The 13,130-nt window shown below is 48.7% G+C and overlaps 1 protein-coding gene across 2 annotated transcripts; it reads left to right on the top strand.

Moving 5' to 3' along the window:
• Nucleotides 1-9,680, top strand: MOB3A (MOB kinase activator 3A). Of its 2 annotated transcripts, none has more exons than XM_083484217.1 (4): nt 1-106; nt 4,363-4,910; nt 7,135-7,337; nt 9,433-9,680. In XM_083484217.1, the coding sequence occupies exons 2-4, from the start codon at nt 4,496-4,498 to the stop codon at nt 9,460-9,462; spliced, it is 648 nt and encodes a 215-aa protein (XP_083340343.1). In that variant the 5' UTR covers nt 1-106; nt 4,363-4,495; the 3' UTR covers nt 9,463-9,680. The 2 variants fall into 2 exon arrangements, with proteins under 2 accessions (XP_083340343.1, XP_083340342.1); XM_083484216.1 differs by lacking the exon at nt 1-106 and adding an exon at nt 182-253.
• The last annotated feature ends 3,450 nt before the right edge of the window (nt 9,681-13,130 follow it).

Here is a 13,130-nt window from a genome sequence, read left to right as displayed (position 1 = left end):
GTTCTGAATCTTCCTCAAGCAGAGAGGTTTCCCGTGTTTTGGGTCAGGATCCGAGCGAGCGACTTGCAATCCAAGCTCCGTAGGGTGACCTCAGGATCCTGTTCCGGTGCGTTTTCTTAAAATATCCACCTTTTTCTGTTTTTTCCCCGTCTCCCTTCTTCTTATAATTCAAAAAAGCAGGCAGCGACGAGGAGGCCCATCGCCAATTCCGCCTGGAGGCTCTGCATTTTGTTCCGGTCGGAAAGTGGTGCCGGTAAGAACACGAACCTGGGTTTAATAAATAATAATAATAATAATGTTATTTATAAATAACAAAACAAAGATTCCTTGAAATGTGGGAATCGTGGCTGAGTACCTTTCGATGGGATATGTATGGGTAAAATAAAGAGGTTTTTTTTGATCCGTTGCTTCCTGGCTGCCTCTCAACTTCCTCGTGTTGTGGGGATTAAATTGGGATCTTGGGGGGGGGGGGGCTGTGAATACAATAAATAAATATTGAGTTATTAATTTGTTTCTGGGATCTTTTATAAAGGGCGGTATATAAACAGAACTATTGTTGTTGTTAATACTCCTCAGAGGAGACCCGTTGAAATAAATGGATCTGTGTATTCTTTCACAAAATTTGTATACCACTTAAGAACCTCTAAGAAGTTTAATGACAATAGGAAATGTTTGAATTGTCATTTTTTAAAAGCAGTTATATGGAAATATTCAAAGGATGGTGGAAATAAACACATGTAACTTCTACTTGGCTAAACAAAAATGTTTTAAGCAGGGACAAAAGTTAGACTTCCCCCCTTTTTGTAAAGACTTTATACTTCATTTTATAGTGTATAGAGGGTCAAAGTTGGTCTTGTCCATGTGGTTCCAAAAGCAGACTTACATGAATATTGTAAGGACTGTGAAAAGCATTGTTTTCTAGGTCCCTGACTTTTTAAAAATAAAAATATGCATTTCATTGAGTCATAGAATCATAGAATTGTGGAGTTGCAAGGGAACCCCAGGGGTCATCCAGCCCAACCCCCTGCAATGCAGGAATCTCAGCTAAAGCATTCATGGCAGATGTCCACCCAACCTCTTCTTAGAAACCTTCCCCTGTTGAACAGCTCTTATTGTCAGAAAGTTTCTACCATATGTTTAGTCGGAGTCTCCATTCTATAACTTGAAGCCACGGGTTCGAGTCCTACCCTCCGGAGCAGGCGAAAACCAGCTTGTTCCACCTTCCTTGTCACAGCCTTTGAGATATTTGAAGGTGGCTCTCATATCTGCTCTCAGTCTCCTCTTTTCCAGCCTAAACATGCCCAGCTCCTTCAACCGTTCCTCATCAGGCCTGGATTCCAGACCTGTACAATTAATTCCACCTTTTTTATTACAAGCACAGTGCATACTGTTTCCTCCTGTCTGCCTTCTAAAAAGTTTGATGCTAAAGCCTTGCCAAAGAGGAAGAGGTTTCCCTGTATTTAAGAATCTGAACCTCCCCACGCAGGGGCAGTCTACCTCTGAATTAGCAACTGCTGCAGATATGCTGATGACACAACCTTGATGGCAGAAAGTGAGGAGGAATTAAAGAACCTTTTAATGAGGGTGAAAGAGGAGAGTGTAAAATATGGTCTGAAGCTCAACATCAAAAAAACAAAGATCATGGCCACTGGTCCCATCACCTCCTGGCAAATAGAAGGGGAAGAAATGGAGGCAGTGAGAGATTTGACTTTCTTGGGCTCCATGATCACTGGAGATGGTGACAGCAGTCATGAAATTAAAAGACGCCTGCTTCTTGGGAGAAAAGCAATGACAAACCTAGACAGCATCTTAAAAAGCAGAGACATCACCTTGCTGACAAAGATCCATATAGTTCAAGCTATGGTTTTCCCGGTAGTGATGTATGGAAGTGAGAGCTGGACCATAAAGAAGCCGAAGAATGGATGCTTTTGAATTCTGGTGCTGGAGGAGACTCTTGAGAGTCCCATGGACTGCAAGAAGATCAAACCTCTCCATTCTGAAGGAAATCAGCCCTGAGTGCTCACTGGAAGGACAGATCCTGAAGCCAAGGCTCCAAGACTTTGGCCACCTCATGAGAAGAGAAGACTCCCTGGAATAGACCCTGATGTTGGGAAAGATGGAGGGCGCAAGGAGAAGGGGACGACAGAGGACGAGATGGTGGGACAGTGTTCTCGAAGGTACCAGCATGAGTTTGACCAAACTGCGGGAGGCAGTGGAAGACAGGAGTGCCTGGCGTGCTCTGGTCCAGGGGGTCACGGAGAGGCGGACATGACTAAACGACTAAACAACGACAAGCAGACAGGGAAAGGCTGGTGCATTTGTGGTGGGCTTCCCTGCAGGCCTCTTGCTGACCCTTGTCAGAAACAGGATCCTGGGTTCAATGGGCCTCTGGGTCTGAGTCAGGCAAGGAGAGTTTGGGGGCGGCGTAAGAGGGGGTAGATGCCTGAATTGGAGGAAGTGGATGGAGAAAAAGGCCTCCTCTCTCCCTCTTCTAACAGTGGATCTTGCAGACATCCAAGGAAGCTGATCATGGGAAGATTCCAGGCAGACTTTTCCCAATAAACTGCGGAACTCCCTCCCACAGGGTATAAAAGAGGAATGGGGAAATTCGTGGAGGAGGAGTGGGCTGTCGATGGCAACTAGCAACCAGCTTATTCCAAGCAGATCCCCCCCTTTTTTTACAGGAAAAACCCCTCTCTCCAGGGTGGTCCAAAAAATTCTATATGCTTTACTTGAGATTCCTGCATTTCATGGGGGGTTGGACTAGATGACCCTTGGGTCCCTTCCGACTCTACGATTCCGAAGCTTTGAAGCAATATCTTCTAGTTGGTGCTTTTGTGTTGTTTCGAGAGACAGCTTCTCTCTCGCTCTCTCTTTCTGCACTTCCTGCTTTCTTCACCAAAACTGACATGTGTCTGCACACAGGATGTGGCTTTTAAGCGAAGCTCGAACTCGGTTCTTCGTAAATGGGGCTTGCACCGCTGCAGGAGGACGGTCAGATCCTGCCCTCCCTCTCCCCGCCCTCGACTTCCTCTCTCAACTTCCCTTCATGGGACATCTCTCTTCTTTTAGAGACACCCCAGGGGCCTCGATTCCTGTCCTTCAAGAACCATCTCTCATACACACACACACATTGCATGTTTTTAACAGTGAACAAGGAGGCAGTTAATTCAGTAGGAGGCGCCTTCATTCCCCCCCTTTATATTTTATTAAATTTCCAGAAATTTCACACATGCATTCCAATACATATTGATTTTTTCTTCCCACTCCACTTTCCGTGGTGTTTTTTTTAAAAAAAATCTCCCCTTTGCTGTACCCTATTTTCTCTCTCTTATAACATTAGAGATCCCAGCCCCCAGGGAGATTAGACTGGCCTTGACCAGAGCCAGGGCCTTTTCGGCCGTGGCCCCGGCCTGGTGGAACGCTATCTCGCCATGTGGGATTTGACATCTTTCCACCGGGTCTTTGGTTGGGGTTCAGTTTGATTCTGTTCTTTTTGTATAAGAATAAGCATTAAAGAGGCCTTCTAGCCCACTCATGGGCCCTTTAAAAGACCAGTGGTAACAGTTGGCCCTGGAGAATATTAAAAAGGTAAAGGGACCCCTGACCATTAGGTCCAGTCGTGGCCGACTCTGGGGTTGCGGCGCTCATCTTGCTCTATAGGCCGAGGGTTCATGTGCTTCCGGGTCATGTGGCCAGCAGGACTAAGCCGCTTCTGGCGAACCAGAGCAGTGCACGGAAATGCTGTTTACCTTCCCGCCGGAGCGGTACCTATTTATCTACTTGCACTTTGATGTGCTTTCGAACTGCCAGATTGGCAGGAGCTGGGACTGAGCAATGGGAGCTCACCCCATTGCGGGGATTCGAACCACCGACCTTCTAGGCTCTTGGACTTAACCCACAGCACCACCCGCATCCCTTGGAGAATATTAACCTCTCTCAATTTTACCTGTGCACTGCCATCTGTCCGGATTTAAATTTGCTCCGAACTAATTTTAAGATGTATTTAATTAATTGCTTGCTTGTTCTTATGTTCTTTGTATTCTGTGTTAGTTTTGTGATGTTAGCCGCCCTGAGCCCAGCTCCAGCCAGGGAGGGTGGAGTACAAATAATTTATTTTTATTTATTTATTTATTTATTTATTTATTTATTTATTTTTATGACAATAATACAACCACCTGTAATTGGACTGGATCACAGGATTATAGACTTGTACAGTTGGAAGTGACCCCAAGAGTCATTTAGTATTGCAAGGCAGGTATCGCAGCTAAAGAATCCCTGACCGGTGCCCCCCCCCCAAACCCCTCTGTTTTAAAAAGAAAAAGCATTATATAAAAACCATGTCTATCCATTCTGCTGCAGGTTGAAGAGCTTTTATACGACCGGCGGAACTCCTTGACACTTTAAAATCCGTTCGTTCGAAAAACTCCTCTGTCGCAGTGGCAAATCTCTCGGTTATCAGTAACTTTGGGGGGGCAGCCGAGTCGAGCAGGAGATGTCTAACCCTCTGCGGCAAGTTTTCAACAAGGACCGCACGTTCCGCCCCAAGAAGAAATTCGAACCCGGAACGCAGCGCTTTGAGCTGCACAAAATGGCGCAGGCGTCTCTCAACGCCGGGCTGGACTTGAAGGTGGCCGTGCAGCTGCCGCCGGGCGAGGAGCTGAACGACTGGGTGGCCGTCCACGTGGTGGACTTCTTCAACCGCATCAACCTCATCTATGGGACCATCGCCGACTCCTGCACGGAGCAGAGCTGCCCCGTGATGTCCGGGGGTCCGAAATACGAGTACCGGTGGCAGGACGAGAAGTCCCGCAAGCCCACTGCCCTCTCGGCCCCGCAGTACATGGACCTGTTGATGGACTGGATCGAAGTGCAGATCAACAATGAGGACCTTTTCCCCACCAACGTTGGTGAGTCCGTTTCCGGTATTTGCCGCGGGGGGTGAGGGTGGGACGACCGGACGTCAGCCAGCAGCGTGGTGCAGCTGCGCAAAAAGGCGCATGGGATTCTAGGCTGCATTAATCCAGAATGTGGCAGATAGGCTGGTGACTGGGAGTGGCCGCTGAGACCGCATAACACCGGTCTTGAAAGACCTACATTGGCTCCCTGGACATTTCCAAGCACAATTCAAAGTGTTGGTGTTGACCTTGAAAGCCCTAAATGGCCCAGTATACCTGAAGGAGCGTCTCCACCCCCATCGTTCTGCCCGGACACTGAGGTCCAGCGCTGAGGGCCTTCTGGCGGTTCCCTCATTGCGAGAAGCAAAGCTACAGGGAACCAGGCAGAGGGCCTTCTCGGTGGTGGCACCCGCCCTGTGGAACGCCCTCCCAGCAGATGTCAAAGAGAAAAACAACTACCAGGCTTTTAGAAGACATCTAAAGGCAGCCCTGTTTAGGGAAGCTTTTAATGTTTAACAGACTAGTGTACTTTAATACTTTGTTGGAAGCCACCCAGAGTGGCTGGGGAAACCCAGCCAGATGGGCGGGGTATAAATAATAAATATATTGTTGTTGTTGTTGTTGTTGTTATAACAACCTTGCATTCCCAAGTCACGGGAAGGTGGTGGTTCAGTTTTTGCCCTGTGCTGGACTGATCCTCTGTTGTGGGGTGCTTTGGACCCAGAGGAAGTGGGGGGAGGACCAGCTGGGGAACCCCCACGGGAAGAAGGCTCAGAGCCCGTGGAGGGGTGGTGGAATGGCAATGAGTGGTCAGAGGGAGAAGAGGAAGAGGACTGGGAGGTGGAGGTGTCGGAGGCTGAAGAGGTAACAGGGCTTAGTGAGCAGGGAGAGTCTGTGGCAGAGAGCAGTCCAGAATTGGAGGCAGAAGCTGAAACAGGAGAGGAGGGAGGCCAAGAGGCAGAGATGAGTCCGCTTGGTGAAGAGTCACGGGGGTCTCCCCCTCCTGTTGCAACCACTCCCCTCCCTGCTAGTCTCCCAGAACCAGGAGAGACATGAAAAGGGCGGAGGAGAGGTTGGTTTTGGGCAGGCGCAGTCTCCGATTGCTTGGGGAAAACCCATTAGAGGAGGAGCTGTCATGGACTGACTGGATGCAGAAAGGTGGTGGGAGGAACCTGCTGGGGGGACCCCCAAGGGAAGTCCGGAATCAGAGGTGGAAACTGAAGCAGGAGAGGAGGGAGGCAGAGATGAGTCCGGCTTGGGAAGAGTCATGGAGGTCTCCCCCTCCCGCTGTGACAAGCTCCCCTCCCTGCTAGTCTCCCAGAACCAGGAGAGGCGTGAAAAGGGCGGAGGAGAGGTTGGTTACACACAGGAGCAGTCTCCGATTGTTTGGAGAAAGCCCTGGGGAGGAGAGGGTTGAGACGGCTGTGGGAAGGCAGGGAGTTCCAGTCTGGGCAACTGATCCATTGGAGAAACCAGCCAAGTCTCAGGGCAGAGTCTGTATACAAGGTCCAGTCCAGTCCTAAGGTCAGGTGTATCTCAGTTCACGTAGTTGGACGATCCGGGGGTCAAGAAAGCCGTGAGTCTCAAGAAGCAGCAAGGTCTGGTCAGGAAGGACAAATGTTTGTTTCCAGCAACTCACTGAGGCTGGAAGCCCTGCTTAAGAAACTGGAGTCAGCTGGTTCACACCAGGAGCAAGAAGGCTGATCAGGAGGGGGCTGGATGGACCCAACTGTCTGACTTGATAGGAAGCAAGCTTGCTACTTAAATCAGCTGCATACCGTATTTTTCGCTCTATAAGATGCACCAGACCACAAGACGCACCTAGTTTTTGGAGGAGGAAAACAAGAAAAAAAATATTCTCAATCTCAGAAGCCAGAACAGCAAGAGGGATCTCTGCGCAGCGAAAGCAGCGATCCCTCTTGCTGTTCTGGCTTCTGGGATAGCTGCGCAGCCTGCATTCACTCCATAAGATGCACACACATTTCCCCTTACTTGTTAGGAGGGAAAAAGTGAGTCTTATAGAGCAAAAAATACAGTATTTGGAACAAGGAGGACTAGAAACTTTTTTATTAGAGGGAAGGCCATAGCTCAGCCGTAGATGTCCAAAAGGCTCCTGGAGGGCTGCTGCCGGCCAGTGTGGACAGTATTGACCTTAGACAGGGGCAGTGTGTGTGTGTGTGTTGGGCATCTCCGCTGCCCGTCGTGACCTGGGCATCATGTGCGTTTCTCGCCCCAGGTACCCCGTTCCAGAAGAACTTCCTCAAGTCCGTCAAGAAGATCCTCTCGCGGCTCTTCCGAGTCTTCGTCCACGTCTACATCCACCACTTTGACCGCATCGCCCAGATGGGCTCCGAAGCCCACGTCAACACCTGCTACAAGCACTTTTACTATTTTGTGACGGAGTTTGGCCTCATCGACACCAAGGAGCTGGAGCCCCTGGTGAGTGCCCAGCCGGGCTGAGCCCCTTGCCCTGGGACCAGGCCTCCTCTGGGGAAGAGGCTTGCCAATCTTTTCTTAATACAGCGGACGCTCAAGTTGCGTACGTGATCCGTGGAGGAGGCACGTTCGCAACCCGCAGTGTTCACAACCCGCAGCGCCTCGTCTGCGCACGCACGGGTTGCAATTTGGCACCTCTGTGCATGCACAACGTGCCATTTAGCACTCCGCATGCGCGAGCCCTGAAACCCAGAAGTAACCCGTTCTGGTACTTCCGGGTTTTGGTGCGTCCGTAACCCGAAAACACGCAACCTGAGGCATCTGTAACCCGAGGTATTACTGTATTTACCGTATTTTTCGCCCTATAAGACACACTTTTTCCCCTCCAAAAATGAAGGGGAAATGTGTGTGCGTCCTGTGGGGCGAATGCAGGCTTTCGCTGAAGCCTGGAGAGCGAGAGGGGTCGGTGCGCACTGACCCCTCTCGCTCTCCAGGCTTCAGAAAGCTATCCGCTAGCCGTGGGAGACCCAACTCTCCCAGGGCTAGCGGAGAGCTTGCCTGCACCCAGAAGCTTGGGGCACGCTGATCTCAGCACGCCCCAAGCTTCGGGCTTAGTGCAGCGCACCTGGGGGGGAAAGAATTCCCCCCCCTTTATTTCCCCCCTAAAAAACTAGGTGTGTCCTATGGGCCGGTGCGTCCTATGGGGCGAAAAATACGGCATATGTACAAAACCTGGGCGCGGGTGGCGCTGTGGGTTAAACCACAGAGCCTAGGACTTGCCGATCAGAAGGTCAGCGGTTCGAATCCCCGCGACAGGGTGAGCTCCCGTTGCTCGGTCCCTGCTCCTGCCCACCTAGCAGTTCGAAAGCACGTCAAAGTGCAAGTAGATAAATAGGTACCACTCCAGCGGGAAGGTAAACGGCGTTTCCGCGCACTGCTCTGGTTCGCCAGAAGCGACTTAGTCATGCTGGCCACATGACCCGGAAGCTGTACGCCGGCTCCCTCGGCCAGTAAAGTGAGATGAGCGCTGCAACCCCAGAGTCGGCCACGACTGGACCTAACGGTCAGGGGTCCCTTTACCTTTACCTTTATGTACAAAACCCGCAAGGCGATGGCATAAAATACAGCCCTCCTGCGTTCTCAGGGGTTGAGCTGGATGATCTTTGGTGTTCCCTTCCAGCGCCACAGTTCTATGAGCCTGTGGCTTTCAGTGATATTTATATACCGCTCGATGTGCAGAATCACTTAGCCGCTTGCACTGAGGTCTTTTTGGGGGGAAAGAGGAAGAGCAAGGCTAAGCCTCATTTGGAAATTGTCGTTAGTAATATTGGAAACAGAAATTCAGCCCCGGCGAGCGAGGAGGGACCACGAGGGTCACGTAGCCCAACCCCCTGCCACGCAGGAATCTTTTTGCTCAACGTGAGACTCGAACCCACAGCCCTGAGATTAAAAGCCCCATGCTCTACTGACGGAGCTACCCCACGTATTATTATTATGACCATCGTCATTTTTATAGCATTCATATACTGCCTGGTGTGCAAAATTCCAAAGTCATTCCCATAAGACATAATAAGATGATTTGAAAAAGGAAATGGCAACGCCAAGTAATATTTGGAAATCATTTTTATTATTACCATCATCTTCATTATTACTGATACTGTTATTATTATTGTATTTATATGCCGTTAACCTACCTTGCCTACAAGACCTTCATAAGGTCTAGCAGCTTGCTGCTTTAAAAAATAAATAAATAGTGGTGTCCTGAACCTTATTTTACCTTTGTTGCTGTGCAATGTTGATAACAACAACAACAACATCAACAACAATATTTTATTTATACCCCACCCTCCCCAGCCAATATTTTATTTATACCCCACCCTCCCCAGCCAAGGCCAGGCTCAGGGCGGCTAACAAGCAATAATAAAAACAAGTTGAATGAATACAACTTAAAAACCAGATTAAAATACAACATTAAAACATGGAAACATTAAAATGCAGCCAAGCTGATATAGATATAGATAGATATTCATTCTTTCTCACAGTTTCGAACGGCAGAAAAGCACTCAGTTCTTTCCCCCTTCCCTCTTTTATTTGACAGAAGGAAATGACCTCGAGGATTTGCCACTGACGCCCTGCAGGGAGCGATTCCCCCGGCCAGATACGAGCCTCTCCTGGGACTGCGGAACTCTCCTCCACTAGGGAGGGCAAGCGGAATCTGGAGCTCCTTCCTTCCCTCTTTAAAGAAAATAATATATTGTTTTATAAAACAAAGCCAAAGAAGGGGGAGGGGGAGAGAGAGAGAGAGTTATCCTATGACGACTACTAAAAACTGTTTTATACAATGATTTTCCTTGTTAGAGAGAGTGTGTGTATGTTGTGTGTGTGTGCGCCTGTATGTACTATAATCAGGGATAGAATCATAGAACCTGAGAATCCTGAGGGTCATCTAGTCCAACCCTCTGCAATGCAAGACTCATTTTGCCCAATGTGGGATTCGAACCCACAACATGAGTCTCATGTTGTCCCTATCTTTTAAAAAAAGGGGGGGGGGGAGAAGACCCAGGTAACTACTGACCGGTGAACTTGGTGTCGATACCAGGAAAGGTCCTAGAATCATTCAACTTGTTTTTATTATTGCTGGTAAGCCGCTCTGAGCCCGGCCTTGGCTGGGGAGGGCGGGGTATAAATAAAAAATATTATTATTATTATTATTAGAACAGATAATTCAACAGGTGGTTTCTGTGAGCATTTAGAAAAAGGAGTCTAGAGTTCAGATCAGGGGAAGTCATAGCGCTGCACTCTTCCTTGGTCAGACCACATCTGGAGTCCTGTGTCCAGTTGAGGGCGCCACAATTTAAGAAGGATGTTGACAAGCTGGAACATGTGCAGAGGAGGGCGACCAAGATGATCAAGGGTCTGGAAAGGAAGCCTGATGAGGAACGGTTGAAGGAGCTGGGGACGTTTAGCCTGGAGAAGAGGAGAATGAGAGGAGACATGATAGCCATCTTCAAATATCTCAAGGGCTGTCACATGGAAGAGGGAGCAAACTTGTTTTCTCCTGCTCTGGAGGGCAGAACTCGAACCCATGACTTCAAAATGTTCAGGGATGCAGGAGAGGATATATTGTTTGATTATAGCCTTGTGTTAACAAGTTCACAATTTTAGCAGAGTAACATTCCCGTTTTTCAACTCGCAGTGGATGCGTTTGCTCAGGCTCGCTAAAGCCTCTATAATACAGTGGTACCTCAGGTTACATACGCTTCAGGTTACAGACTCCACTAACTCAGAAATAGTGCTTCAGGTTAAGAACTTTGCTTCAGGATGAGAACAGAAATCATGCTCTGGTGGCGTGGCGGCAGCGGGAGGCTCCATTAGCTAAGGTGGTGCTTCAGGTTAAGAACAGTTTCAGGTTAAGTACGGACCTCCAGAACGAATTAAATACTTAACCCGAGGTACCACTGTAACTGTTCTGGTATTTTCCCCTTATTCCCTCATAAAAGATAAGACAGGACACAGTCTTCTATAAAAGTATAAAAAGAGTTTACTCACATTCTGTTCACAATCGGATCCCAGAAGGCAGACTTAGCTTAGAAAAGTAACATACACCTGGAAACTATCTCCTAAGGAGGCTGGAGGCCAAGAGAGCATCTTTGACTAAGCAGACGTTGCTTCTTCGATGCATGTAGTCAAAGAGAGAGAGATGGCTGCCCTTCCCTGTGCTTTTGTCATTACCTGCACAGGTGAGGCCACACCCACCTCTAGTCACATGCAGAGGAAGTCTGTCCCAGCCCAGAAGGAAACAGGAAGTTGACCTGCTGGCTGGACAAACATTCCTCCCCATATGTAAACATGTTCACTCTAGGAATGTTGTACTTGACTGCTCTTGTGTTTCACATCCCACAAGAAGAAGGTGGTGGCCTCTCCTTCCTTGAAGGTTTTTAAGCAGAGGTTGGCTGGCCATCTGCCATGGATGCTTGAGCTGAGATCCCTGCATTGCAGGGGGTTGGACTGGATGACCCTCAGGGGTCCCTTCCGATTCTCACAGATGCCACTTGACCTGAGTGTTTCTTCCTGGCTGGCCCTTCCTTTCCCTTGCCCAGGCGGGGGGTGGAGAGGAGCACCCATTTGAGTGTGTGCAAAAACTGGCCCACCCATGGGACCCCCTCCCACTTTGACCAGCGGAACTGGCACTGCCACAGGTGCTGCCCAATAATTGTAAGAAATTGGTCCCGAGCTCGCACTTTGGAACTCCCTGCCACTTGATATTGGGCATGTGCCTCCGCCCTACCTGTTCCAGCTCCTGCTAAAAAAAATCTTGCTTCAGAAGCCGATGTGAGTTTTAATCAGTTTTTAGGACTCTCTCGGACTTGTGATTTGGGGGGGGGGGTAGGGTTGAAAGGAGTCTCTGCCTGCCATTAAACCTCTGTGGGGTTTTTTGTAAGTGTTTTGTGGACTGGATCCTATGGGGAAATATTTCGCTTGGGCGAAATCTGCCTGTACTTTTACGTGCAGAACTCTGTTCAAACCACTAGCTGGAAATACATGTATTTTTAAAAGAAAATAATAATAATAATAATAAACTTTTCTAGCACTGCCTCCGTTTGATAATCTACTCTCCCACCATAAAGTGTTGTGATTTTGAAGGGATCTTGGTGGGATTTTTTAATTATTTTTTAGCAATTTTGGGACACAACGAGTCCTGTCCCAAGACTTCTGAAGCATGTCCTCTTGGATTGGCTGGGTTGGCAAGGGAACCTCGGATGCGGCCCTCAGAACCCCCGGTCTGGCCCTCAGAACACTTCTCAGGCCACACTCCCTTTCCCCCCATAAATTAAAACACATCAATCATTAAAAACCTTCCCCATATGTTTAATACAAATATCTTCATATGCCTGTTTAACATATTTATTGCAAGCCATTTCTTGTGTTTTAACAAATTTTATGTACATTCCTCAAATACATTTTTGCCTGCGTGACCATACACGTTCTAATGCAAAAGTTTTCGTCCGTGTTGTGAAATCGCTTCAGAGGAAGCAATTCATAAATTAATAATAACATGAATATGTGATCTGTATGCATACATTACCCTAAATCAGGGGTTAGCAAACTTTTTCAGCAGGGGGCCGGTCCACTGTCCCTCAGAACTTGTGGAGGGCCAGACTATATTTTGAGGGCGAAAATATGAACGAATTCCTATGCCCCACAAATTACCCAGAGATACATTTTAAATAAAAGGACACATTCTACTCATGTAAAAACACGCTGATTCCCGGACCGTCCGGGGGCCGGATTGAGAAGGCAATTGGGCCAGATCCAGCCCCTGGGCCTTAGTTTGCCTACCCATGCCCTAAATACCTGTTTTTATGGACACAACCTTTCGTGGGAGAGATGCTCCGCAAAATTCGGAGAAGTGGGAACGCCCAAAGAACGGTTCTGGCAGCTGTGAATCAAGCCCCTTCTGCACTGTGCATTTAAAGCAGTCTGGTGTTCCTCCCCAAAGCATCCTGGGGAACTGTAGTTTGTTGCGGGCGCTGAGAGTTGTTGTTGTTGTTTAGTCGCTTAGTCGTGTCCGACTCTTCGTGACCCCCTGGACCAGAGCACGCCAGGCACTCCTGTCTTCCACTGCCTCCCGCAGTTTGGTCAAACTCATGCTGGCAGCTTCGAGAACACTGTCCCACCATCTCGTCCTCTGTCGTCCCCTTCTCCTTGTGCCCTCCATCTTTCCCAACATCAGGGTCTTTTCCAGGGAGTCTTCTCTTCTCATGAGGTGGCCAAAGTCTTGGAGCCTCAGCTTCA

Source organism: Podarcis liolepis (assembly GCF_965112155.1).
Source record: "Podarcis liolepis genome assembly, chromosome: 18".
Lineage (NCBI taxonomy): Eukaryota > Metazoa > Chordata > Lepidosauria > Squamata > Lacertidae > Podarcis > Podarcis liolepis.
The sequence above is the reverse complement of the archived record's forward strand: the minus strand, read 5'-3'. Positions and strand labels throughout refer to the sequence as shown.